At 36.2% G+C, this 27,832-nt stretch overlaps 1 protein-coding gene across 1 annotated transcript in view; it reads left to right on the plus strand.

Moving 5' to 3' along the window:
* LOC126979343 (protein scarlet) overlaps positions 1–27,832 on the plus strand; it is an 84,645-nt gene that overhangs the window by 12,254 nt on the left and 44,559 nt on the right. Inside the window, exons 2-3 of the mRNA XM_050828619.1 lie at positions 10,021–10,213; positions 21,585–21,633. Coding sequence (XP_050684576.1) covers positions 10,021–10,213; positions 21,585–21,633 — 242 coding nt within the window. The remainder of the gene's footprint in view (positions 1–10,020; positions 10,214–21,584; positions 21,634–27,832) is intronic.

Here is a 27,832-nt window from a genome sequence, read left to right on the forward strand (position 1 = left end):
ATGTATAGTCGAGTGGTTAGCGATCCTACCTACTAAGCTAGAGGTCCCGTGTTCGAATCCCGGTAGGTGCAAGCATTTATATGATGAATATGGATGTTTGTTTCCGAGTCATGGATGTTTAAAAATGTATTTATGTATGTTGATATGAATTTATGTATGTTGATATGAATTTATGTATGTTTAAGTAAGTATATTGTATTAAATATATCATTGTCTTGTAACCCATAACACAGCTCGTATATGCTTAACTTGGGGCAAGATTATTTGTGTAAAAAGTGTGTCAATATTATTATTATTATTATGCAAATATGGCATAGTGGCCCAGAAATGGATAAAAACGACCACAGCTTGGAGTGGATCTGAAGGGACATGCATAGAAATCAACTTCGCTAAATAATATAATAATAATGCTATAATATATATACTATAGCAAACTACTTACCTATTTACTTAAAAAAACACGGAACTTATCGCGTGACTGCGAAGTTGACTAAATAACAATATATGTACAATATTAAAATGCCGACGAATCAACTTGAATGCTTATTCTATTTATTTTTTATCACTTACTCTAAGCACGCCTTAAGGTTGCGCTAGACGGTCATTCTTCTATACAAATGTAGTATGGCGAATATTATGGTGATTACCAGTTGGAGACTCCTTTGATCAGGATGCCGGCTACATTATGGCCACAACGGCCCCTTTTTCTGCTGTGAAGCAGTAAGGTGTAAGCATTATTGTGTTTCTTCATGTCTCAAGGTGACGAGAGCAACTATAGTGCCGCTCAGAATTTTCGGGTTTTTCAAGAATCCTGAGAGACACTGCATTGTAATGGGCAGGGCGTATTATCATCAGCTGAACGGATATCCTGCTCGTCTCGTCGCTTCCTGTCATAATAACAAAATATAACCCTGATTGTAATATTTATTTGTCACATTCTTATCTAGCTTGGAAAAAAAAAGATCAATTTTATTTCGAGCAAGTACATACAATAGTTTTGACAATATTTTTTTACAAAATTCATACGCCCAATAGCCTGTTTATAAAATTTTACGCGCTTTTTTTCGTTATAATTCATTCATTCATTCATTGTGCGTGCCTGAGCGCACTAGCTTCTTACAACTCTTTGCAGCGATTATCACTTTTGCACATGATATTGGATGAGATAGCATGTAATTAGGCGCGCCTAACGAGTGCATGCCGTCGATTGGTGTACTTTTAAGGGTAAGTTTCTTAAAAAAATTTCAAATAATAATATGCATAAGCCTGAGTACGTGTAGGTATATATCGATGTTTTGTTTTCCAGAGAATGTTTATGAATAACATAATCATTTGATTAAACATAGTAGGTACATACATATTAAAATATGCACAGGTGTATGTATGTATGTAACAACTAGATCCTAAACTTTGGTACTGAAATTTTCAAAAAAAAAATTATGTGATGCAGATTTTTTTGTATAGAATTCCAATACAGTTCGCGACATCCACACATGTCTGAGCACGTAGTGCTTCCATAAATCGTTTCTAAAATTTTAATAGCTTTATACTAGATGAAGATATTGCAATATTTTTTTAGATAATTCACAAATGTCTAAGGAAAAAAAGTTAAAATACTTAATTGAAATCTATCCAGTAGGTTTTACGTAATGCACGCGCAAATGAAAGCCTCTATCATTTTATTTATTTAGTGACATAATCAGATGAAGAAAATCTGTGAAACTAGATGTTAGAAGAGTTATTATTATTAGTGCCACGTCTGGGATAGTATTACTCAGCGGTGGTATGTTTCTCTTTGTATAAGCGTAGATAACAATATGTCGCCCGGTGCCGCCACGAGCCATTGTCAACCTTCGTTCATGCGCACTGACACCTTCGTTTTTTACGTTCCCGACACCGTTTTATTCCTTGGTGTTTTATTAGTAGCTCTAGATTGCCTTTGAGAAGCTATTTCCAACTATATAATAGCTATATAAATCAGCTAAGATTTTTTACGAAATTCCACCCGCATGATAGTCGTTGGATCATCAAAACAAAATATATAAGCGGAATTTATGTGTAGCAGCGAAAATACCACAAAATCCCCAATGTTATTCCCTCAAGGCGCAATTATTCACAATCTCACTTAACGTTACGATTTTATTCACATTTATTCTTTCGCTTTCCCCGACGTGGATATTATATAATTTGCATATACAACATTATTCCCTCTATTTTTTGATCAGTTTATTTAAGATTGGACATCCAGTTGTTGATACAATATAAAGTAGGTGTATATAAATTTTAATAATAATCTTACCATTAATGCACAACATTTTAAGATTGTCACTGCATGCATAGTAATAACTAATAAGTGACATGGTATTATTAAAGGATTATAATAAAATAAATAGGAACAAATTGAATAAATATCTAAGTGTAAAATAAAAATTATATGAAATTTGAAGACGGTGGATTGCCTCCATAATGAAGCAATTTTAAAGACCGAAAACAACAATTACGTATTCACGTTAATAACAAAGAGAACATTCGAGATAACACACCAACATGTACACAACCAATAATTTCAAACAAAACTTGCGCGTGCGTGGAAAAATTATCAAAATTTTTACGATGCTCGTCCGACACCCTAAAGTTAGTTAGCTAGTTACTCGACCACTTCAGAGTTCAGACAATTACCAAAAGCCTCTTATTACTCATACTCAATATTTATATACATCAATATTTATCAGTCACATTTATACAATCAATTTTTTTTTTTTTTTTTGCGCCCAAGCAAGGGAATGGGCTACCCTCCGGGATAACGACGGGAGGGAGGTGGTGAATGCTCATGCATACCAACGCAGCCTAAGTCTGCGTTGGTTATGTGGGACTCACGTGAAACCTAGGTGCCTACCCACTAAACACCACCTGCAGTTGGCTTTGGGCAGGTGCCCTCTAAGCCTACATCGAAGGCGACCTTCTCATGGGGAGAGAGAGGCGCAAGCGGCACTCTCTATGGAGTTTCCGCTGGGATATTGCACAGAGGGTGCTATCTAATTGGGACTAGTCACATCAGAAGGATGATCACAAAATAGAGGGGATTCTAAATGCGTCTGATTGTCCCCGGATGCCAAGAGGCGTTCCAGGTCAGACGAGAGTTTGTTAGGGGATCGGAGAGGGCGTGTCTGGGCCTCCTGACTTGATGACGTGAAGGAGGGGAGGCGGTATAATCCGCTGCGTCCTTAATCAGGGGATTTGGGTGATTGTCTGAGGACTTAAAGAAAGTTTCAGACAAGCACTTAAGGTGTTGTTGGATGGTGGGGAGCTCTAAGTCCCGGTGAAGGTCTGCGTTTCTAACACACCAGTGGGCATTGACAGCCTTACGACAGAAAATGGATTGAACTGTTTGTAGTTTGTCTATAATATTGGGTTTGGTCGAATGCAAACCTTGAAGAGTGTTCGCTTGTTCCTAAAAGACATTTTACTGTGCCTACCTAACATACATAAGCGGGCGGTTCCGGTCTCCTTCTTGGCGTGAGGCCTGATGGTTTAACAATTCATAAACTTCGTCCTAATAAAAGCTATAAAATTACTAAGAGCGCGTTTCATTCTTAAGCAACTACATTTACAGCGCCATCTATGATCTAGGCGGGACAACATATTATATATATACTTCTGTGAGCGTCGAATTACAAATAATGTATAAAAAATAATTTAATGATATTTAAATAAACTAAAATATTTAAAAAAGAAATTATTGGTTGTATTTATTTATTTTTATATATTTTTATATAAAATATTGTTCTTTCTACAAACGTAAAATAGCACAGGGAATATTTTTTAAGGATTTTTGTTTTGTCCTAAGAAGTATAACTTCTTGCGTACGCACATAAGTACTTACATGCACTCTTTTTTTTCTAAAAAGGTAAACGGGTAAATGTCTTACCTGACGGTAAGTGAAACCCGATCTAATCTACTACTTCTGATTATACAGACATATGTGTATACATGTGTGTGTTACTAGAGGATACACACATTGATGTCTGATGCTCTCAGCTTGAAGGTCCCTAAGTCGTATTGGTTCAGGAAATAGTCCACAAATACGTAAAATAATACAAAAACAAATAACATTAATGTTGGTCATGTTTTTTCCTAAAAAAAAGTATGTAAGTATGTCAGTAAAGTTAGTTTTTTCTTAACCATTGTTATTTTAAATTCCTTTTCATAGTTTAATTCATAATTATTGATTAAAGGTTGTGAAAACAATAATGTTTTGGTGCACGATATTATCTATATTAATCGAAACTGTGATATTATTGAAATATCTAATTGCAAATAATAAATTGGTTCGTAAACCCGCCGTTAAAAAACTAATAACTAATATCTAATATAGTCCGTCTTTGAAATTAGAATTATATTGTATTCATAACATATATGATGGCAAATTATTAAATTCTAGTTAAGTATTTTAGCAATGACAGTCTGTTTTCTAATTATTATTAATGGCTACAGGGCTGATTTTGTTGTGAGGTCCAACCTGATAAAGATGAGGATAGATGCTTTATTCTACGATGAATTAAATCTAAGTAATAATAATTAAAAAAAAAACTTTCACAAATGAAATTTGAAAAACAAAATTTTATGAACGATGCGGGATTCGAACCCACGACCTCCGGCGTTCCGTGCCGGTGCTCTAACCGCGGTATTAATCCTAGAAGTGAGGGTTATCGCTTTAAAAACATAATATATTGTTTAAAAAGCTTTCAAATAAAAAACAAAACACAACGTACTACATATTAGCAAGCTAATGCGGCCTGAAATAACATTTTCGTTCAGCGCTGATTCTAAGGTAGTGATGTACATAGTAAAAATTAATATTGATTTCAAAAATATCAGTTTAAAAATATATTATTACTTTTCCAATACTGTATCAACCTGTATAAGAATTCTCATCAGCGTGTGACTGTACATGTGTGTGTCTTTGAGTGAATTAAAAAGTATTTGTGAGTATGTATATAGGGTAAAGATGTTTTATATTATGAAAAAAAAAGACGTAAATAATGCAAGGGAAAACTCACTCTGCACCATCTTTTTTACTAGTGTTAAAAGGGTGCCGACTTATGTCTCGGATTGACAAAATGTAATTGCGATGCCGATCAGAATTTTCGGATCGATCAAGAATCCTGAGCGGCATTATAATGGGAAGGGCGTGACACTCAGCGTCAGATGAACGTATTATTCGAGTCTCTCATTATCTCTTTTAAAATCTATATATTAACAGTTATTCGTGCAGTGAATAATTAAGGACATGATATTGAGACTCCTGGGTATCACAGCCGTACTACATTCTCAAGGTTCTGTGGTTTACCGTAATTAGATCATTAGATTTAGATAGAACTGTAAAATATTCCTTTGCAATATTATAGCATAGCCTGACCACAACTATATTTAGTCTTGGCTAGACGACTTCGATTGGCTAGTGGAAAGAGTGTCTGATACTGAACAGGCGCGGATTCGATTTCCTATTGGTGTCTGAAAGTAAAATGGAATTTCCTTTCAGTCTTGTAATCCATGTAATCAGTAGGAGGCTCCTTTGCACAGGAAGCCGGCTAGATTATGGGTACCACAATGACGTCTATTTCTGCCGTGAAGCAGTAATGTGTAAACATTACTGTGTTTCAGTCTGAAGGGCGCCATAACTAGTGAAATTACTGGGCAATTGAGACTTAGCATCTTATGTCTCAAGGTGACGAGCGCAATTATAGTGACGCTCAGAATATTTGGGTTTTTCTAGAAACCTGAGCGGTACTGCATTGTAATGAGTAGGGCGTATCCATTACCATCAGCTGAATGTCCTGCTCGTCTCATCCCTTATTTTCATAAAAAAAAAGTTTTGTTCTTTTAACTTACTCAAGTAAAAAATAATCTAAATAAGAAGGTAATATAAATGTTATATTTGCTAATCACTTGAAGGACGACTATCTTTTGTACATTACATGTACACTTGCAACGGATAGTGAGGGTACTTACACAATAGTGTGAAAAAAGATTGTAGTACGAACACATTGAGGTCTGATTTCACTATGAAGGTTGAATGCGTTTAAAACTTATTGAACAAAGTTTACGCCTGTAAGCGAGGTTTCATGATCAATTCGTAATTCACTAAGACAAACTAAACGTTAATTATAAGCCTAAACAGGTTTAAAATTTAAATGCTGACCGCCTTAATTTGGATGATTAACATATTTGATCGCGTACAAGTGATAGCACTGTCATTATCGTTATAACATTGACATGAGTTTTACTAAACTCGGTTTGAAGAGTTATCGGTGAAACCGAGTCTAAGAATCTCAAGTAAAAATGATCGCCATATATTTTACATAAGAAAGAGCAGGTTAGTTAAAACAGACTTGTGGTCACTGATTTATCATTGATTCAATATATTTTACTCATATTTATAACTCGTCACTTTTTTGCTCATAATAGTGATTTTTCTACAAACTACTGTAAATCTATTCACTCATCTGCAGATTACCTAAACAAATAATAATAACTAAATATTTTTCTACAAGTTCGATAGAAAATAAATAGAGACAATTTTAGTTCAAGAAATGTAAAAATCGCTTGATTTTTGTAAGGCGAGTGTAGAGCACAGTCTTATCCGCTTCGCTTATGAGGCCTGCAAAATATCAAAATGGCAATGGAACAAGAAATGTTTCAAAAATATGTAGAAAAAGGTCTATTCCCCCGCTCTTCTGAAATCACCCCCTTTAATTAGACCTTCACATAAAGGTTGATTATCATAAATACCGACTATACGCTATTTCCTAATTGTTAATAATTCTTATCATGAATGCCCACTAAATTAACTAGTAAACATAATAAAGACCTTTAATTAATTTAAATTTTTAGAAAGTTTTTAACGCACGGTAAAATTATAAAATCGTAAGGTTTTGTAAAACTAATGATTCATTTTCACCATGATCTAGAATATAATTCCTCTGTCTTTGTAATAATATAATAGAAAAAATAAGAATGACGCAATTAGATTTACAAGCCAAATAAATATATTTTCCAAACTTTATAAAGATGTAAATGAATATATTATGTGTACCTCTCTTTTATAATTCAATCTCAAGCAGAATAAGGTCCAACGATATACGACGGGTATGATATTCCAAAAATAATAAAACACTTCAAGAAATTCACATTAATACAAATGAAAAAAAAATTGACACTTCTCAATTATTCCTATAAGTCACTTTTATTTAAGATAGGACTGGAATGCTGATATTAAAAAATACGTAGGCTGTTCAATAAAAAGCGAATATGCATATGTTGGCGGTTACTTTTTTTATTTTATTTTTCGATATAGTTGCCTTTTAGCATTAAAAGTTGGAATTTTAATTTCTAAACTTAATTTAACTTTTATTTATCATGCATATCTAAAAAATTCTTGTATTGCAGCGACTACAGCTTCATAATCTTTCAATCTCTGTCCTTTCAAATAATCCCTCAATCTTGGAATAAATAAAAACCACTGGGGCTAGGTCGGGAAGGAAGGATGCTGAAGTATTTCGAAGCCAGCATCTCGAATTGCATCCATATCAACGGCTAACCTATGAGCCGAGACATTATCTTGTTGGATCAAAATAATTTTGCTAGTTTACTTCGTTGTTTCTCACGAATTTCCTCACGCAGTTTTATTATTTATTCCGCATATAAAAAGCCAGTAACAGTAGATTATTTTCTTTGTTGTTTTTAAATTAATAGAAATCCAAATTGAATTCTTCATGCTAAAAATAATAATTTTATATGATAATAAAGTAGCATTTAATATTACATTCAATTAAAGTTAAGCAATTATATGAAATGTGATTTGGGGAAATTGAACGGCTAAATAATTCCTTCTTCAGACATTCAGTGGCCACTACAACTACTGTGTCACGTCACGGGTGGCGATTGAATAACCTAAACAGGATAGTTACTTTTTCAAATTAATAAAAAAACATTGTTTGTGAAACCCTGAGGTGGTCCTTACTAGCTATTTTTGTTGCACACACGCACATAATATAAGCATATATTTTCCATCTTGAATTACTAAATGATTCTTCACTTGTTCTCTACTAACCCGAGAAACTGGGAAACGGGGAACTTCCATCATTTGGGCTTCCCGAGAGCTTGTGCAAGTGGACCTCCAGCTTCCTCACTGGGCGCAGCATACAGGTCCTTGTTGACGGATATTGCTCGAACCCGAAGCCCGTGAATGCTGGAGTGCCCCAAGGCTGTGTGCTGTATTCCACGCTGTATCTTCTACATATCAATGATATGTTGGACACCTCCAACATTCATTGCTATGCAGACGACAGCACTGGTGATGCCGTATACATGGGCCATGCAGGTCTCTCTCGGGAAATCGTTGACCAGTGCCGGGAGAAACTTGTGTCTTCTATCGAGTCCTCTCTTGAGAAGGTCGCGGAATGGGGAAAATTGAACCTTGTCCAATTTAACCCCCAGAAGACTCAAGTTTGCGCGTTTAGCACTAAAAAACCCCATTTGTCGTATCACCGCTCTTCGACAACACTTCCCTTAAAGCCTCGCCTAGTATCGGAATACTGGGTCTTGAAATCTCGAGCGATTGCCAATTTCGTGGTCATCTGGAAGGCAAAGCCAAATTGGCTTCAAAGAAACTGGGCGTCATTAATAGAGCACGGCAATACTTCAAGCTGGCCCACATACTAGCGCTCTACAAAGCGCAGGTCCGGCCACATATGGAGTATTGCTGTCATCTCTGGTCTGGCGCACCCCAGTCTCAGCTCGATCCATTTGACCGCGTGCAACGCAGAACAGCTCGAATTGTCGGGGACCCAGTGCTCTGTGAACGGCTGGATCACTTGGCGTTGCGTAGAGCCGTCGCTTCATTGTGTGTCTTCTACCGCATTTATCACGGGGAGCGTTCCGAAGAGCTGTTTAACCTGATTCCTGCCGCCGAATTCCACCTTCGCACGACACGCCACAAGTTAGGAGATCATCCTCACCATCTGGATGTGTGGCGGTCCTCCACAGTGCAGTTTTCAAGGAGCTTTCTTCCACGTACTACAAAGCTGTGGAATGAGCTTCCTTGTGCGGTGTTTCCGGGACAATAGGACATGGGTACCTTCAAAAAAAGCGCGTACACTTTCCTTAAAGGCGGGCAATACTCCTGTGATTCCGCTGGTGTTGCAAGAGATTGTGGGCGGCGGTGATCACTTAACAACAGGTGACCGACCCGTACGTTCGTTTGTCCTCCTATTCCACAAAAAAAAAACGATATCTATATTGCTGCAATGATAATTTTGTGCGGCGACCATCTTGGATTTCAGTGTTATTTCCCACGGAACAACTAACTACTTTTTAAGACGCTTGATTTTATTCCTCATAAAATTTCCAAATTTGGAGCTAAAATCAAACATCGATTCTTAATGAGTAAACAACAATAATACCACGAAATGATCTGATGACGACGCAAAAGATACATATCGGAACTCTGTTAGGTCGAACTTTTAGAGGAAATATTAGTGGCCTTATTTCTACATAAACGCCCTCGAGTCTTTGTCCTTTGTTTTTAATCAAACATCAAAATAATTTATAAATAAGATAAATATCATTCTTAGCTGTGTATTGTTTTACTTTTTTTTAATTTTGATTTGAAAAGTGCTTCAAAAAGTGCCTAAATCGGCTATCATATAGGCCGAAAACAGACGCAGGTATACAAATCAGATAACAATAAGCGAACAAAATTGTCAGTTTCCAAAATATCGTTATAATTGGTTTTATTTGGAGGAGGAAATTGCCGAAACCTGATTTTTGAGTGTTTTGTTTACCATTTTTAGTTGAAACTGCATTTGTCCTTACTGCACTGTTGATTCTCTCGCCTGTGTCAGCGCGGCGGTATGCTGTTTTGGAATTCTTAAATCTTCAGCTAATGTTGCCCCTCTTAGCCAGCAGATTCATAAATAAAGTATTTGAAACCTTTTTTTATATATTTTCATTGTTTAGGAGCTCCAGCCGGCAGACATCATATACGTAGATGGCGGTCTTCGCCAGTCGAAATTTGAGGAACCTTTCTTCGCCGATGTTGAAGATCTCCTGGGAACTTCATCAGCTCCAAGACCCTGCACACTGGTGTGGAGAGATGTCACTCTACACATTAAGCCTAAAGATGGAAAGCTTAAAAGATTAGTAAATGGTGGTAAGTACTTACATACTTTTGAAGTCTACAACTTTTGCACATGATGCAGAATAAGATCTGCAGTGGTATCATTTTTTGCTGTTAAGCGTGTGTGAGTGCTATTTGCGTTTCAGTTTGAAATGCACTGAGGCTTGTGAAATAAGTATTATTTAAATAGCCTGGGGGGGGGGGGGGTCGCTTTGTTCCCCATCTGTAATATAATGAAGAAAGTCATTGAAGTATGTTATAGTCACACACACACACATAAACGTCTTTTAACAATTCTTTTGCATTTCGTAACATATTTCTTTTGTACGTTTTCAAGATCATGTTCTAATAGCATATATCGCACAATTGAAGACTTGCTAACCCGACTTAACCGAGCAGTAGGCATATGTAACAAGTATATGTTTGCTCCTGGTGATCAAATTGTGATTATTACAGTTTATAGGAAATCCAATAATATGCTTTGTAGAGACGTACAATTTTCAAGAAAATATTTTTTTTTTCTCTAAAACTGTATGAATCACATATTTCTTAATGAATCTTTAGGATCTAAAAAACTCAATATTATAACAGCTTTGTAGTAGGTACTACTAAACGCCAGAGATCTGCAAACTGGAAAGTCGAAGGAAGGACAGGATATAACGTGACATGTTTACTACAGAACCGTAATAAAAGATATTAAAATCGAGCATACTTAGATTGTATCAATTCTTAAACTTTGTTAACGATAGATCTTATCGCGTGAAAACATTAAAAAAATCTGCATTCGTACTTATTTGTTCATAAACATTTATGTATTAGTAGGTATACGCTGATCGTCTAAACACGAATTATTGTATTTATTTTATTTTGATGATAAAAATTGTAATATGTGTTTGTATTTTACTGAGTATGTGATGAAGAAACACAGAATCTACTGGAACAATTTTGAAAATTCTTTCGCCAATAGAATGATTGAATATTCTCTTCAATTATTTGAGATTCGTAATACTAGGATTCCGTACTAGATAAATATCATAGCCACACTGCCATGGTGTTGGTATTTATCAGTCAGCAATTAAAAGTCGTTCCTTTTTTTACTTTTTATCTTATCAAATTCAGTCAGCACTAGATCGAGGTAAATAATTAGTATAACTTTTATCGAGCTATTTTACGTTTCCTTTTCTTTCTGACAAAATGATTCGATCGATATATTTTAGAATCTTAGATTAAGGATTGGTCTCTGCTGCGCTCCAACTAGATACTGCAGCCGTAGATACAAAGTGCGGCAACTAATACGTAATACGTAAGTGGGTGTACTCGAGCCAGTCTCGAGCAAGATGTGACGTTGACGTGCCACATGGTCGGTTAAACTTTCCTAATAAATGAAACTAAAATTGCCGGGCTGAGTAGTTAAACGTTGTTAAAATAATACTACAAGAAATAAGAAAGACACTGGGATCACATATTATATTATATTTTGTATTTTATTAATTTCAATGTACAATGTACTATATTTTAAAGATGCCATTGAGTGTCAAGGTAAAATATAAATATAAGATAAAAAAGCTATTATTCTTAGGTAGTACGGTATTTAGTTAGAGCGCAGCGGAGACCAATCCTTAATCTTAGTTTACAATGTAGGAACTACTATACTACAAGATAGGAAAACATGCAACTTAAAATATACTTGTAAGAGTTGCACAATGTTTATGTAAGTGCTTTCAATCTCAAGATACATCTCGCTTTGGTCGCCCTTCTGTAATTAATTGTACCTATATAAATTTGGAAATAAAATCTCTTGAGTTTTCATATGAAATGCGAAGAATCTTTTTCCCACAACCTATTATTTATTTTATACTTCGAATAAAAATGGACATGCAATTATTTAGAGTAATGGTTACTCAAAACAATGGTAATTGGGCAGCATTTCAAAGCCGCTAACGACCTCATTTATCGATACTATAATCTTCAGCAAGAATAATAATACAATCTTTGCAGCCTTTTTGAATATAAAAACCCACAACAATACAAGTTTGATAAGCACTACAAACGTTCCGCTGCACAATGATATATTTCCCGAGTTTACTCCTTAATAGATTGAACACACGGACGAATTTGGTACGGCCGAACTATGGGATGATCCAGTGGGCCCCCGCATCACACCGCCCGCGCCGGCCGCACCACGAACCGTCAAGTGCGAGTCGGAATCACGTAGTGTAACACACCATTGTGCAATATACTTATTTATATAAATTTGAAATAAATTAATGAAACAAAGTTGGAATAAGTAGCCATAAACCATCTAAGATAAATTTCGCATAGAATGGCGGTAGTTTCATGTTTATACGATCAGTGGTTTTGGCATGATTGAGCCTCAAATAATGACCATTTCATATATATATATATATATATATATATTCATATATTTGGGCACACTTACAGCAACACACATCAGAACAGTGACAATATAATATTTTAGTATCTATTACATTTCAGTATACACAGCATTCTCATGTAAAGACTAATTATTTTATTTTTTAGATTTCTATGAGATGGTATTTTTATGATTTGTATGAGATAGACTTTTGCTTTGGGCTGTCTTAGCTTAAGCTCAGCATAATTTTAGCTGTCAAATGGTGTATACTATAACACAATCACTATAAAAAACGATTACAAAGATTATGCTAAGCTTTCACTCAGATAAGTTTTGCGTACGGAAATTTTGAGCAAAGTCTAAGTACGCTCTATAGATCAAAGCTTATGTCTATTGTTAGTTGAAGCAAACCAGCAGCGTGACGGAATGCTGGCTTAGTTGTGTAGTTAATTTGATATGAAAACAACTAGTCACTTCATGAATTAAATGTATATAAACATAATTTTAAATAATATTCAATCTTTTTTGCACGATTATATCTTTACATCTAGCCATGCTTTAGCAGCTCGGCTTTCAATGCCTTCTTTCTGTTTATTTTATTTAACAGTATATTATTTAAAGTATTGCGCGAAACTAGTTCATTAATAAATTAAATAAGGTTTAAGTATATTTATTCACCTGATGGTAAACAGTCAGCAGCGCCCGCCCTTACAACAACAAATAGCTTACAAGAGCCTTGTATATAGAATTAACGAGAGCTTTATATATATTTACTTAATAATTTTGTACGAAATCCTTGTATACGTTTACTTATAAATTTTTTACGAGAGCTATATATACGTATACTAATTTAACAAGAACCTTCTATACTCTTATCGTAATTTTTACTTAAATAATTGCATATTTAGCTGGAAGGACTGCCCAAGGTGCAACAATCAACAAACACGGGTAATCCGTCAGAATTCATGCAACCAAATTGCCTTTTCATTGTAATCCCTCCATATTATAATGGTAACACTAATATAGCACAAGATTCAAGTTTTGCGTTTCATACTTACAATGTTCCGTTCTCAATTAAATTCAAAATTATGAAATACCTTACCGGAAGCCTTAACATAGGCTAAGATGTGGAGCAGCGTCAACAGTTAACATTATTTTTTATTAAACTTTTCATAAGTTCTATTGATCAATTCCAGTTGCAATAAGTTTCTCAACTTCTTGCCATCAGCAACTGAAACTTTTGAAACTTTTTGCTGCATTCTAATCAGTTGGTTTCTGTTGAGATCCAAATCATAATGAATTATGCCCTCTCAATCACACCATACACACAGCATCACCATTTAACCTGGGTTTTGCTACAGTCTAAGAAGCCTGACCTTTTTCAGACAATTTTGTCGAACGTGATCCACTCTTCATTACTAGTTATCTTTAAAAATGGTTCGGTTTCAATTCATCTTAAAAAAGAAATAAAAACACGGTTTATTAGGTTTCATTCAGTTAGCTCGTGTTGTGTACCTAGCTACCTCTTAAAACTGTTTTATGGTAAATTACTAGTTCTCCAGCTATGCCGGACTACTGATATGCCGATCTTGCTCTACTTTAAAAAATAACATCCATTTTATTAATAACAGGGCGACCAGAGCAAGGAACATCTTTAAAATAAAAACTCCCGGTTTTAAAACGGTTAAAGTTTGTGCTACACTTACTGACACTGCATTAAGTCCATTAATGTTACATTTTCTCACTGTCTTGCGTTGCATTCTTCCTTTACAGTAAAAAAATTTTAAAATGAACAAATGTCTTAATAAGATTCACTCAATTTGATAGAAATAAAATCAAATGCAAAATAGCTGGAAACAAATAAGTAAAATATACTAATTTGTTTCTTTTTTAAATGTATTCTTTTTTACTGTTATCAAAACTTAAAAAAGATTTTAAATAATGTAAAATCAATAGATACATACATACAATACGCACATGCACATAAATAGAATAATCTAAATACGAACGCGCTAATCTATCTAGATAGATTACTACGTTCAAACAAACAGACGAAAAAGTTTAGCTTACAGATAATGGTTCCACACTTTAATATAAATTGGTATTTATTTGTCTCATTATTAATTTGAATTTATATAGACGCACATCTATTATAATTAGATACAGCGGATGGAAATGGGAAGCCTTTTAATGTTTACTTTATTGGCTTAAATCAAATTGAGTCAAAATCAGATCTAATCTAAATCACCTAATTCGTATAGGTGAAGTTGTGTGAAAACATTACAAACATACATACAAAAACACAAATGACGGAACAGCCGACGTGGTGATATTTGCTGTTAGTAACTCATTTCTACTTAAACCAGAATGAAATTATTTGAATTTATCTTAGTTTGCTGTAAATGTATTAGTTAGCACTTCCCGTGCGTCTTGAGTAATGAAGGTAGTCTGTAAAAAACTTTTAATTTGAATTGTATATCATATGTAATGGTAAAATTAATGGATTAATTATTATTAAAAATTACCGGTCATTATTACCTCAAGCCTCAACATTTTGTAAATGTAATTCAGCTTGTGAAATTAATCATTTTAATTGGTTGTTATAAATAATTCAGATCCCTCTTCCGGTATAAATGATAAAGTTAACAAAATACGAATTTCTTAACTCAGTAAATGTTTATTGATAACTAAAAATTAAAAAAATATCTTGTAGCAACTTACATGCTAAACGTAATAACTTTTTGCCTACATCAAACTGGAGCCTATAAATTTTAAGCTGTACAATAATAGAAATATCACAAATTCACATAAAAATCTCTCAAAAGTAACAGAATTAATAAAGTATCTAATGATAATATCATAAGTTATTGCAAGAAATACTTTCGTGGCACTAAGAATTGCAAGGAATGCATTTATTTCTGCATTTTCATCGGTAATAGCTGCTCTCGCCATAAGGTAACAATTATTGCAATGTTGAAAGCCTTGTGCTCTCAATTCCTTGCGGGCATATCCCTGTAGACTGCACATCGTATTTGGAGCCTCGTCAAGATAAATACCCTTTTCCATGCGAGTATTATGCAATTTACTTATACCACGCCATACTTTGTCTTTGACATTATTTGAAATTGTTGTAATCGTTTTTGTATAGTTGTATAGTCTACACTCACAATCACTCGGACCAACTTAATTAGTAATATTATTAACTATTTCTAATGCTTTTGATTTTAATCGATTATGCGTGTAATTATAACGTATTTATAATTATAGCGTAGTTTAACATTGATTATTTGGTAAAAATAACATACAGCGGTTTCGGTTTCACACGTTCCACAAAATTAGTAACATGTTTATGGGACCATGTATCCGCATATTAAAATCACACTTCCCAGTAATATCAAGGACCTATTAATATGTAAATTTAAATTGTACCCAACGGCGTATCTCATCGGTTGTCTGCTGGGTACAACACTCTCAAAACCAGATGGGCCAACCGAGCAACAACCTTACTGAAAGTTAGCCGGGATTTAATAGCTGCCCCTGATACATAAAGAGCTGATTCTCTCTATTTTGATGAATTATACTATTATTACTCTTTATCTTGACAATTAGCAGAAATCACCGTTATCTGGCGTATCGCCATGGGTGCCAGGCCTCACTGCCCATTCGTTGTGGCGGAATTGGCATCCGAAAAATCTCTAGTATTTCCTTACTAGCATTTTATCCTCTGTTCACAGTGTCGGCCATTTGTATGATCAAATTATCTTCCCATCATAAAGGTATTGTGCCGCTGTATGCGGAAGCCGCGGAAAACTGTTGGAAAGTTACTGTCCAAGTGAACATATCACTTTCAACCGTGTTCACGGAAGCTATCGGGTCAATCTGCAAAAATTTGTAGAGCCGGAGAATCCCTCCCCGAGCATTCGCGCTCGGGCTGCCCCTCGTATTCTGGGGAGGGCACAGTACCGCGTATGTCACAGGACAAACAGGGCAGCAACACCACGGCACCCCGCTCCACGCTTAATGTGGACTTTTGTAACATCCGGGGAATTCACTCCAACTTAAACGCCGTCCACCACCACCTTGAGACGGCGCAGCCGGCCTTGTGTTTCCTTACGGAGACGCAGATATCTCGACCTAGCGATACGTCATATTTAACGTACCCCGGGTACAAAATTGAGCATAATTTCATGCCTCATGCCGGGGTATGTGTGTACGTTAGGGAGGATATCTGCTGTCGCCGTCTCGGCAATTTTGAGGGTAGGGGCCTGTCTACTCTCTGGCTCCGCGTAGATTTAGAGGACCGCGTCCGCATCTATGCGTGTGTCTAAAGGTCCCATAGTGGTAACGCAGAAACGGATCACCTCATGAGCTGCGTTCAAGCGGCATTTGATGACGTGCTTGCTCAGATCCCCTCCGCTGAAATCGTAGTCTTGGGTGATTTCAACGGGCACAATGCCGAATGGCTTGGATCACGTACCACAGACTACGCAGGGCGATCTGTGCATAATTTTGCATTGGCGTATGGTCTGTCCCAATTGGTTGAGTCGCCGACGCGGCTCCCGGATGTGGATAGCCACATGCCGTCCTTATTAGATCTTCTGCTGACTACACATCCCGATGGTTACCAGGTCTCTGTCGACGCCCCTCTCGGAACGTCCGACCATTGCCTGGTCAGGAGTGTAGTGCCTATCCGACGCCAACGTCGCAGACCACCAGCGACCCGCCGCGTTTGGCACTACAAGTCAGCAGATTGGGATAGGATGCGTTCCTTTTTTGCATCCTACCCTTGGGGCAGGGTTTGTTTCCTTTCAGATGATCCTAGTGCCTGCGCCGTTGCAGTAGCCGATGTGATACTGCAGGGCATGGATATTTTTATACCAAGCTCTGTAGTACCGATCGGTGGCAGATCACAGCCCTGGTTCGATGCGTCAGTTAAAGCAGCATCTGACTGCAAAAAACAGGCGTATCGAACTTGGGTTGCGGCGCTGGGCTTAAAGGATCCGAACTGCAAAGTTCTGAAGAGGAAATATAACCGTGCCTCCAGATTTTTTAAGCGGCAAATCGCCCGTGCGAAATCGAAGCACGTTGTCAAAATTGGCGAGCAGCTTTCCAGTTACCCGACCGGAACACGCAAGTTCTGGTCGTTGTCGAAAACTGCTCTTGGTAACTTCAACCAGCCGTCCATGCCGCCGTTGCACACGAGGAATGACACCCTGGCCCATACGGCAAAAGAGAAAGCCGATCTCCTGTGCACTCTTTTTTCCTCCAACTCGACTCTTGACGACAACGGAAAAACACCGCCGACCATCCCGCGGTGTCAGAGCTCCATGCCTGAAGTACAGTTCCGACAGAAAACTGTTAGGCGAGCTCTGTTTTCGTTGGACGTCAGGAAGTCGAGCGGGCCGGATGGCATTTCTCCAATCGTGCTTAGAACGTGTGCCCCTGAGTTGACGCCGGTGCTAACGCGTTTATTCCGGCACTCTTATTCAAAAGGCGTAGTCCCTGATTCATGGAAGTCAGCCCTTGTCCATCCGATCCCAAAAAAAGGAGACAGTTCGGATCCGGCAAACTACAGGCCTATTGCTATTACCTCCCTACTCTCCAAAATTATGGAGAGCATAATTAACCGCCAGCTCTTGGTATACCTTGAGGGTCACCAGTTGATCAACGACCGGCAGTACGGCTTTCGCCATGGTCGGTCGACTGGCGATCTTCTGGTATACCTAACACACAGATGGGCGGCGGCTATTGAAAGCAAGGGGGAAGGCCTGGCAGTTGGTCTGGATATAGCGAAGGCCTTTGATCGTGTATGGCACAAGGCGCTCCTCGCAAAACTTCCATCATTTGGGCTTCCCGAGAGCTTATGCAAGTGGACCTCCAGCTTCCTCACTGGGCGCAGCATACAGGTCGGTATCGACGGTTATTGCTCGAATCCCAAGCCCGTGAACGCTGGAGTGCCCCAAGGCTGTGTGCTATCTCCCACGCTGTTTCTTCTGCATATCAATGATATGTTGGACACCGCCAACATGCATTGCTATGCAGACGACAGCACTGGTGATGCCATATACACGGGCCATGCAGGTCTCTCTCGGGAAAACGTCGACCAGTGCCGGGTGAAACTTGTGTCTTCTATCGAGTCCTCTCTCGAGAAGGTGGCGGAATGGGGTAAGTTAAACCTTGTCCAATTTAACCCCCAGAAGACTCAAGTTTGCGCGTTTACCACTAAAAAAACCCCATTTGCCGTATCACCGCTCTTCGAGAACACTTCCCTTAAAGCCTCGCCTAGTATCGGAATACTGGGTCTCGAAATCTCGAGCAATTGCCAATTCCGTGGCCATCTGGAGGGCAAAGCCAAACTGGCTTCAAAGAAACTGGGCGTCATAAATAGAGCACGGCAATACTTCAAGCCGGCCCACATTCTAGCGCTCTACAAAGCGCAGGTCCGGCCTCACATGGAGTATTGCTGTCATCTCTGGTCTGGCGCACCCCAGTATCAGCTCGATCCATTTGACCGCGTGCAACGCAGAGCAGCTCGAATTGTCGGGGACCCAGTACTCTGTGAACGGCTGGATCACTTGGCGTTGCGTAGAGACGTCGCTTCATTGTGTGTCTTCTACCGCATTTATCACGGGGAGTGTTCCGAAGAACTGTTCAACCTGATTCCTGCCGCCGAATTTCACCTTCGCACGACACGCCACAAGTTACGGTATCATCCCCACCATCTGGATGTGTGGCGGTCCTCCACAGTGCGGTTTTCAAGGAGCTTTCTTCCTCGTACCACGAAGCTGTGGAATGAGCTTCCTTGTGCGGTGTTTCCGGGACGATACGACATGGGTACCTTCAAGAAAAGCGCGCACACCTTCCTTAAAGGCCGGCAACGCTCTTGTGATTCCTCTGGTGTTGCAGGAGAGTGTGGGCGGCGGTGATCACTTAACACCAGGTGACCCGTACGCTCGTTTGTCCTCCTATTCCAAAAAAAAAAAAAAAGATGCTACGATCATATCATAATATATAGAATCAGAGTACTGACTTCAGCCACTCCTTCGATTAATATAGGGACGCTTCTAGATAATTCTAGCTTCTCCATCGCAGTTTATTTACGCCTGGGTATCCCTAGAACAATCCCCATAATATGCGCCGCTGTGGAGGAAACGTAGACAGCCTTGGTCACCATGGCTCATCTTACCGCCGCTGCCGCCTTAAACTACTTCATGCCTCGGGCCTTTGCTATCATAAACATGCCGGCTATCCTGAACATATAAAATAAATAAAACTTCCGAAAACCTAAATTGGAGGAAATTTGCATCACTCAGTGATACATATTTGTTCCCTTTGGGATGCAAATTATGGGTCCTTGAGCTAAATCGGCACAAAAACTCAGAAAAGAGTTATCCATCCTTACCAATTTGACAAATGAACCAAGGTCTGACACGTCACGGTCAGAGGATCAGTTTGGTCATTCAGAGAGCTGTACCATTGCCGGCTTCATGGGCATCTTACCTGCCTGCGATCCTAATGATATTTGTAATTTATTCATTCTAATAGACTAAAAGTTAATAATTTATTAAGTCATTTGTAAATTAAGTGATAAAGAATTATAATTATATACAATACAAAATATATGCTTTAAATATTTAATTGGAACGTGGACAACGGAGCTTATTAAAAATAATGTATTTCCAAAAAGACACGATATCCCACCGAAAGGCCTTATAATATGAGTAACCTTCTTTCTATAACAAAATTTTAAATTTTTTATTATTGTTACAGTTCTAAAAACATTTAAAACTCAAAACGATGCAAATATTTTATGAAAAAAACGAATAGATATTATTGTAAAAATTCATCAAACCAGAACTGTCTGCTATCAGCAATGCTTTATAGGGTAAATAAGAATATAGTTTAATATAATATATCCATTCAATACATCTTTATAATTGGTAAAAAATGCTAGTAAGTTCGATAAATTCACTCACTTTTATAGATACTGAAGCACTTTTAACTTAAACATATTAATTTAGCAGTATTAACACAAATATATTATAAATACACAAACAACACACATATTAAAGATTCACTCATTTGATCACAACTACACACTGACTCACACAGACCGCACTATCTCCCTCACACCTTACCTATCACTAACACAACCAAAGCACATAATACGAGTATATATCACACAAAACTCAATACTTACTATCATAATTTCCGCCACATACAACACTTACCATTTAAAAAAGAAATTATAAAGATCCACCGGATTTGAACATTTATTAAAATTGAAAATACTTTACATTGACGGCAGAAAGCGCCGCTGTGGTAGGTGGACACCTCCACACTGGTAAAGGAGAGTTGCTGACAACTTGTGTGGATGTAAACGAAAGATAAGAAAGTTCTTTGTTTCTTTGGCGGTTGACTCCGGTAGCAATATCTCCATGAAATATCTGAGAATTTGTTACAAATGATTCATTAAAACCAGTCGCTAAACCCGAACTCGGCGTCATATCTAGAGTCGGTGTGGTCATATAAATTTTGTACTATAGTAAGTTTAAATTCAAGGGCCTTAGATTCAACGGTTACAACCTGGCTTCAATCATGATTGCAATAAATAGATACCATTGTAATTTTTTGTGAATGCCTTTGCTAGTATTATCAGAACTATATTTTATTTACATATTAGGGATCGCGTTTTAATCTTTTCAAATGTATTTAATTAACTGCGTTAGATAAGAAAAAATAAATTCAAAAATAAAAATCATGATTCACCTAAATAAATCAATTTTCGATAATATTATTTCGGAGCGACCTGTAAGTAATCTAGTAGCTAGCGTAGCTACGGTGCGTAGGCACTGACACCTACTTGTGCGACCACATAAGGGTGATTAAAATTTTGTTCCCTAAGTATATAAAATATTTGTTTCTAAATTTCAATTATATCATAGTGTATATTTTTTATGATTAATGTCGTTATTGTCACTCTATATATCCGTATATATAATTATATATGTATAAAATTTTTGTTTGCAGTCAATGGGATCGCTAAAGCAGGTTCCTTGGTGGCACTTATGGGACCCAGGTGAGTCAAAATATTGTTAATGTTATAATAGTCATAACCTAAATATTAACATTCCATTAATAAACATACTATAATTATTGTATTTCTATTGTTGTAATTTTTATAATTCTAACTATATTTATTGCTATGGGTTAATTATTGGTCGCTTCTCAATACGAGTGCTAATTTTAACACTTATACTGACGTTTTTCAGCACGTTTTAGTGAAAATTTTTATCATTAATATTGAAATGTAGATTTAGGGTGATATTAACACATGTCATAAAATCTGGATTCTAATGATAATCTTAAACTACAGCAGATATTGTAGAAGTCATTGGAAGCAAGACCAAATTGTTTCTTTCTAGAATATTCATAAAGTTCCCGATTGTTGTTATGTAGTTCTCGGCTACGGCTTTGGTATTGAATTATTCATCGGACGGCGCGACATCCTGACAAATATCGGCTTCATTGAGTTTCAATTTATAAATATCACAGTGTACACCGAACCATATATCCAATGTTTGAATGTCATTGATTTTATCTTGCTATTATCACTTGATATATCAACTAAAATCACTAAATCGACTATAATTATATCATAATATACATATATCTACACATAAATATTATCTACTTGAAGTAAAAATTCCCAAGTTGACGGTATTTTTTATTTTATGTTTATTAGCTCAGACTTTCGACTGCTTGAACCAATTTTGATGATTATTTTTTTGAAGTTGGTGCTTCCCTTTTAGTCCCATTTAAATTCCGTCCAGTTCTGAGAACGGCATCTGTGAGAAAACCATATACGAGTAAGAATTAAATTTGCACTAAGTATGTGCGCGACAAATGTACAAATAAGTCAATATTACGCCAAACGATTTCGATGATTATTTTTTTATTTGAAAGGATAGTTTGATGAGAGTTTGGTAAGTTCTGAATGTAGGATCTATGACAAAGTAACGGAAATCTTCAAGTCTAAAACTAAGTTGATTATTAATATGTAGAAGAATGCGCAATTATTTTTTTACTTTTTAGTGCGTATTATAATGTTTTGGAATAGTTTTTTTGGAGTCGGATATTTTTTGTTAAAATTTTTATTTATACGAAACAACGACATCATAAAAATATATTAAACAATCATCTCGCTTTACTTATTAAAGGAACAAGGACTACACATGACTATTATAAACATATTATATCAATATTTATATTACACTAGCTGACCCGACAGACGTTGTTCTGTGCGTATTAAATAAAATACTGTTTTTGTTTTTATGAATTTGTAAATAATATTTCATAACACCAAGAATTATTTTGGAAAATATGGTCCCTGTCAATGACGGTCTATATTATGTATAGAACGTCATTGCTCCCTGTTGTTAACTATAATGAAATTGTTTTACAGCAGAACTGTCAAACCGTGCATCAATAAATTCTCTCATAGAAAATATGTAATATATAAAAATAATTATGGGTCCCAAATCGAAATTCAAACTATCCTATCTCTCAAGTTGGACTAAACTGTACTCCATGACGTAATCCCTATTAAAATCCGTTCATTAGTTTAGGAGTCCATCGCGGACAGACAACATGTCACGTAATTTATATATAATACTAGCTGACCCGACAGACGTTGTTCTGTAGATAATAAAGAAAAGTACTGTTTTATAGGAATTTGCCAATAATATTTCAAAACATCAAGAATTATTTCGTAAAATTTGCTCCCTTTTGTTGTACTGAAATTGTTTCACAGCAGAACTATCAAACTGTGCGTCACTAAATTCTCTCATAGAAAATGTCCATACAAAACAAATATTGGAAATAAAAATAATTATGGATCCCAAATCGAAATAAAAAGTATCCTATCTCTCAAGTTGGACTAAACTGCACTCGATGAAGTAATCCCCATTTAAATCCGTTCATTAGTTTAGGAGCCCATCGCGGACAAACAACGTGTCACGTAATTTATACATATTAAGATTGGTAAAATTTGGGTTTTTTATTAAAAACGATATTTTTAAGTAACTTCATAGTATTAAGAAATAAGGCTACAAAATAATAATTACGAGTTTATTTTATTAAAAAATAAAATCAAGAAAATAACGTAATATAAATAAAAAATAAATTACATACAGTTGCACTGCACTGCATGATGATAAGATCTTATTTTTAAACTTATTTTCTGAGTGATATTTGAGGTAGGCTAGTATAGGCCTCCACAGTTCCGTTATTTATTGTGTAAATTAAGCGAGACAGATACGTTATTTATGCCAAGTGATAATTATATGTAAAATAAATAAAAATAAAACGGAGGACTGTCATTGGTTCAAAATATTATTGTCACTGGTAGCGAAACCAATAAAATATTATTTTAAACCTAAAAGAATAAGCCAATCAGCAGAACTTTATCCTTTTGAAGGTTTGCCTACGAAAGTCAATAAAAGTTGAAGAATTGGTATAAAAATGGTTGCTTGTTTTTGTAACAAATGAGCTACAATAATAAGATAATACATGAAAACTAAAAGGCAAATATTGCAGATTGGTGTGTAAATACCTGTCATCGCAATAAAGTCATCAAAAGACATAATCAGACAATAGGTCCTGCATTGCCCACATTTAATGTACTCCGGCGGTCCCGACTAGATCGCCGGTCCATCTTGTGGGGAGCCTACCAACACTTCGTCTATCGGTACGTGGTCGCTATTCGAGGAATTTACTGGGCCACTGGCCATCTGACCGTCGAACTATGTGCCCTGCCCACTTCCACTTCAGTTTCCCACAGAAGATGAAGACAAACAATATGACACAGTTGCATACAATATGCATGCGTCTCATATCATATTTTAACCTATTCTTTTCCAACAAAGGAATCTAAGAATTTTATTTACTAATATTAGTTGATTAGCGTGGTTGACTGTTTTAAATGAGTTAAATGTCGTAACAAATTTTACCTCCAATGAACCGGTAAGTTTTACATAATGATCGTACATAATTATACAATACATGTCTTTTAAATTTTAATGATATTGAAAGACGCTCTAAATAATATATCATACTATTGAGAAAAACACCTTGTTCGTGTGATAAAAGTGACAGTAGGTATTCATTATTTCAATTATCTTAATGTCATGATTAAAAGCATAGTTCGCGCCATTCACGCAAGTTTCAATGCATTTTGCAAACTGAGACCTCTATTGTGAAGAAAACAACAGTGACAGAACAATGATTTGTGATGTCACGTTACATAACTAATAATGCAATAAGGTAACATGCAAGAATAAAAGACAAAATAAAAATTTATTTATTTGTTAATTATATTATAATAACTAAATTATATGCTATTCTTTCTAGCCATGCTCATAACTGTCAAATAATAACGGCCTTACAAATAATCTTGATATAAAGTTATACCTGTTAGTAAACCAAAAATATGCTAAATGTTTACAAATAGACATTTGTTTATTTCTTGTTTACTCGGACGTAGAAGGTTTCCCGCGTTTATTTGCAAGGCTGCTTGACATTCTGAAAACTTCAGAATTATCATTGTATTGACAGTGTTGTCAGCGATATAGTCAACCTCTTGCATATTTTATATCAAGTTTATATACATAGTCAAGTGTGACGGTACAGTCTCATTCAATGCCTTCAATAAGCAGCTCAGTACGTCTAAAGAAGTTTTCACTTACAAAATGCTCTTGTTCCTTTGCTCTGCAAAATGTTCTGAAAAGAAGAAATTAAAATCAATCAAATCCAACACAAGTATTCTGAAAAAAAATATAAAATGTACACATATCTTAGAACGTACAATAGTTTCTTTCGTGGTCACGAATGAGCCCAGGTATGAAAATATATGCAGTTTGCATCATTTATCATGTACATATTATTCTCAGCGGGTATTAAATACTAACTATTTGTCATGTTAATAAAATAATAAGTGATACTATTCTAAAGTTAGATATTTAGTAATTTGTTCTAACATCATGAAATATGATTAAGATTCACAATGCTGATTTAGAGTTATATTATGTTGATTTTGACGGAGGACAGTAAAGAAAACATTTCAACGAAGCATTAATTTTTCACACACAAACATAAGTTTGCACCATACATGTTGGTACCTAATTAATGCATAAATACATCGTTATGGCCGACTTGTATAAATTGATGTTGTACTTACCTTCATTACTTCTAGAAGGAAACATTTGCAAACAAGAATGAATTATTTACTAATTTTAATTAAAGATAGCATCGCATTTCTTTCATGACTAACGTGACATTTGTCTTATCATATTTCTATCTATCTTAGTCATCGTCATAAAATCTTTGTTATTGTGTTCACTCCACAGACGTACAATATAATTGCGTATAGACAAACAGAGCGTGCGAGCGTGAAGAACATCTCTAACGAATATACAGCAAGTTAAACGGAAATCAAATCAATTCTTACTGTTACCGAATTTGTCTGACAAGTCATAAACAATTAGCTCCTTAGTATTTAGAATGTTGTGTGGTCGTCTATACGCTAGTATTTTCTGAGTATATGGTTCGTTTATACTATTATTCTATTTGCGACGTTGCAGTTGGCAGAACTTAAAATACTATTTTTGTGGTTATATTGACTTTTTATAAGCGCATATTAATCGTTCTGCAATCTCATCGGTAACGTTGAATTTTCGCGAGTCATGGAATACAATGGGTACATACCGGCATGGGGGAATCTCGACATTACAACTCACACTTTAAGGTCGAGTATGAAATAACTTGCTTGATTTGCATTTTTACGTGGAAAAGGAGGACAAAGGAGCGAACGGATGTTCACCTGGTGTTCACCGCCGCCCATATTCTCTTGCAGCTCCAGAGGAATCACAGAAGCGTTGCCGGCCTTTAAGGACGTACGCCCTTTTTTTGTAGGTATATACGATATGTCCCGGAAACACCAACAATGAATTATTTTCGAAATTATATTGATGTTTTCCGATCCCTGTATTCCTGACACCTAACGATATTATAATTTTCATTAGCAAATGTCCAGAAGAGAAAATCACGAAAATAGGTTTTATATTTACAGTCATGAATTACGATATAGTAACAACCAGCGATGTTTTCGAGGTATAAAGTATTTTTTTTATTTAAATTATTGATATGACTGATATTGAGATCATCACTCAAAGATGGCACTGTTGTTTGAGTTCAGACTTCAGTCTTAATGTTCGTCATATCCCCTTGTATTAAAAAAACCGCCGCATTCGATGTTTCACATGAATGTTTGCTCGATGTGTGAATAATAATCCTATTCATTATACAAATTATTTGAGTTTTCTTTAGTGTTAATTCCGCCAATATTTGTCTTTAAACAACTAACACTAAAGAAAACTCAAATCATTTGTATAATTATGGATTTCCGCAAAGTAACGTCTACATCAATAAAAATATCCTATCCATTGGAAATCTTTGGGGGAGGCCTTTGTCCAGCAGAGGACGTCTTCCGGCTGATGATGATGATGATAAATACCATTATATTATTAATAAGACGTCACCGATAGTTATGTAATTTTAATTTGTAATAATCGGGAGATTCACAGTATAAAGCCTATACAGGCAGTTAGCAATTCATATATATTGTGAATAGTGTTCATAATACGCCAAATCAGAATGTTTAATTTTGATCACTCGACTTCGCGATAAAACGCTGATTCTTTGTGTCCTTTATCACATTTTCTACGGGGTGTTTCGAAAAGCAGTTCGACCAGACCATAGTGTCGTATTCAAAAAACTTTTCTCCGTATGCACATTCAAAACAAAATATGGAATGAGCTTCCTTGCAATGCATTTCCAGGACGGTACGGCATGTATAAGTCAAATAAAAGCGCGTACATCCACTTTAAGACAAACGAGCGTACGGATCACCTGGTGTTACATGATCACCGCCGCCCACATTTTCTTGCAACACCAGAGGAATCACATTAGCGTCGTCGGCCTTTGAGGAAGGTGTACGCGCTTTTTTTGATGGTTACCATGTCGTATCGTCCCGCAAACACCGCACAAGGAAGTTCATTCCACAGCTTTGTAGTACGTGGAAGAAAGCTCCTTGAAAACCGCACTGTGGAGGATCGCCACACATCCAGATGGTGGGGATGATATCCTAACTTGTGGCGTGTCGTGCGAAGGTTGAATTCGGCGGCAGGAATCAGGTAAAACAGCTCCTTGGAACACTCCCC

Source organism: Leptidea sinapis, chromosome 1 (genome assembly GCF_905404315.1).
Source record: "Leptidea sinapis chromosome 1, ilLepSina1.1, whole genome shotgun sequence".
NCBI lineage: Eukaryota > Metazoa > Arthropoda > Insecta > Lepidoptera > Pieridae > Leptidea > Leptidea sinapis.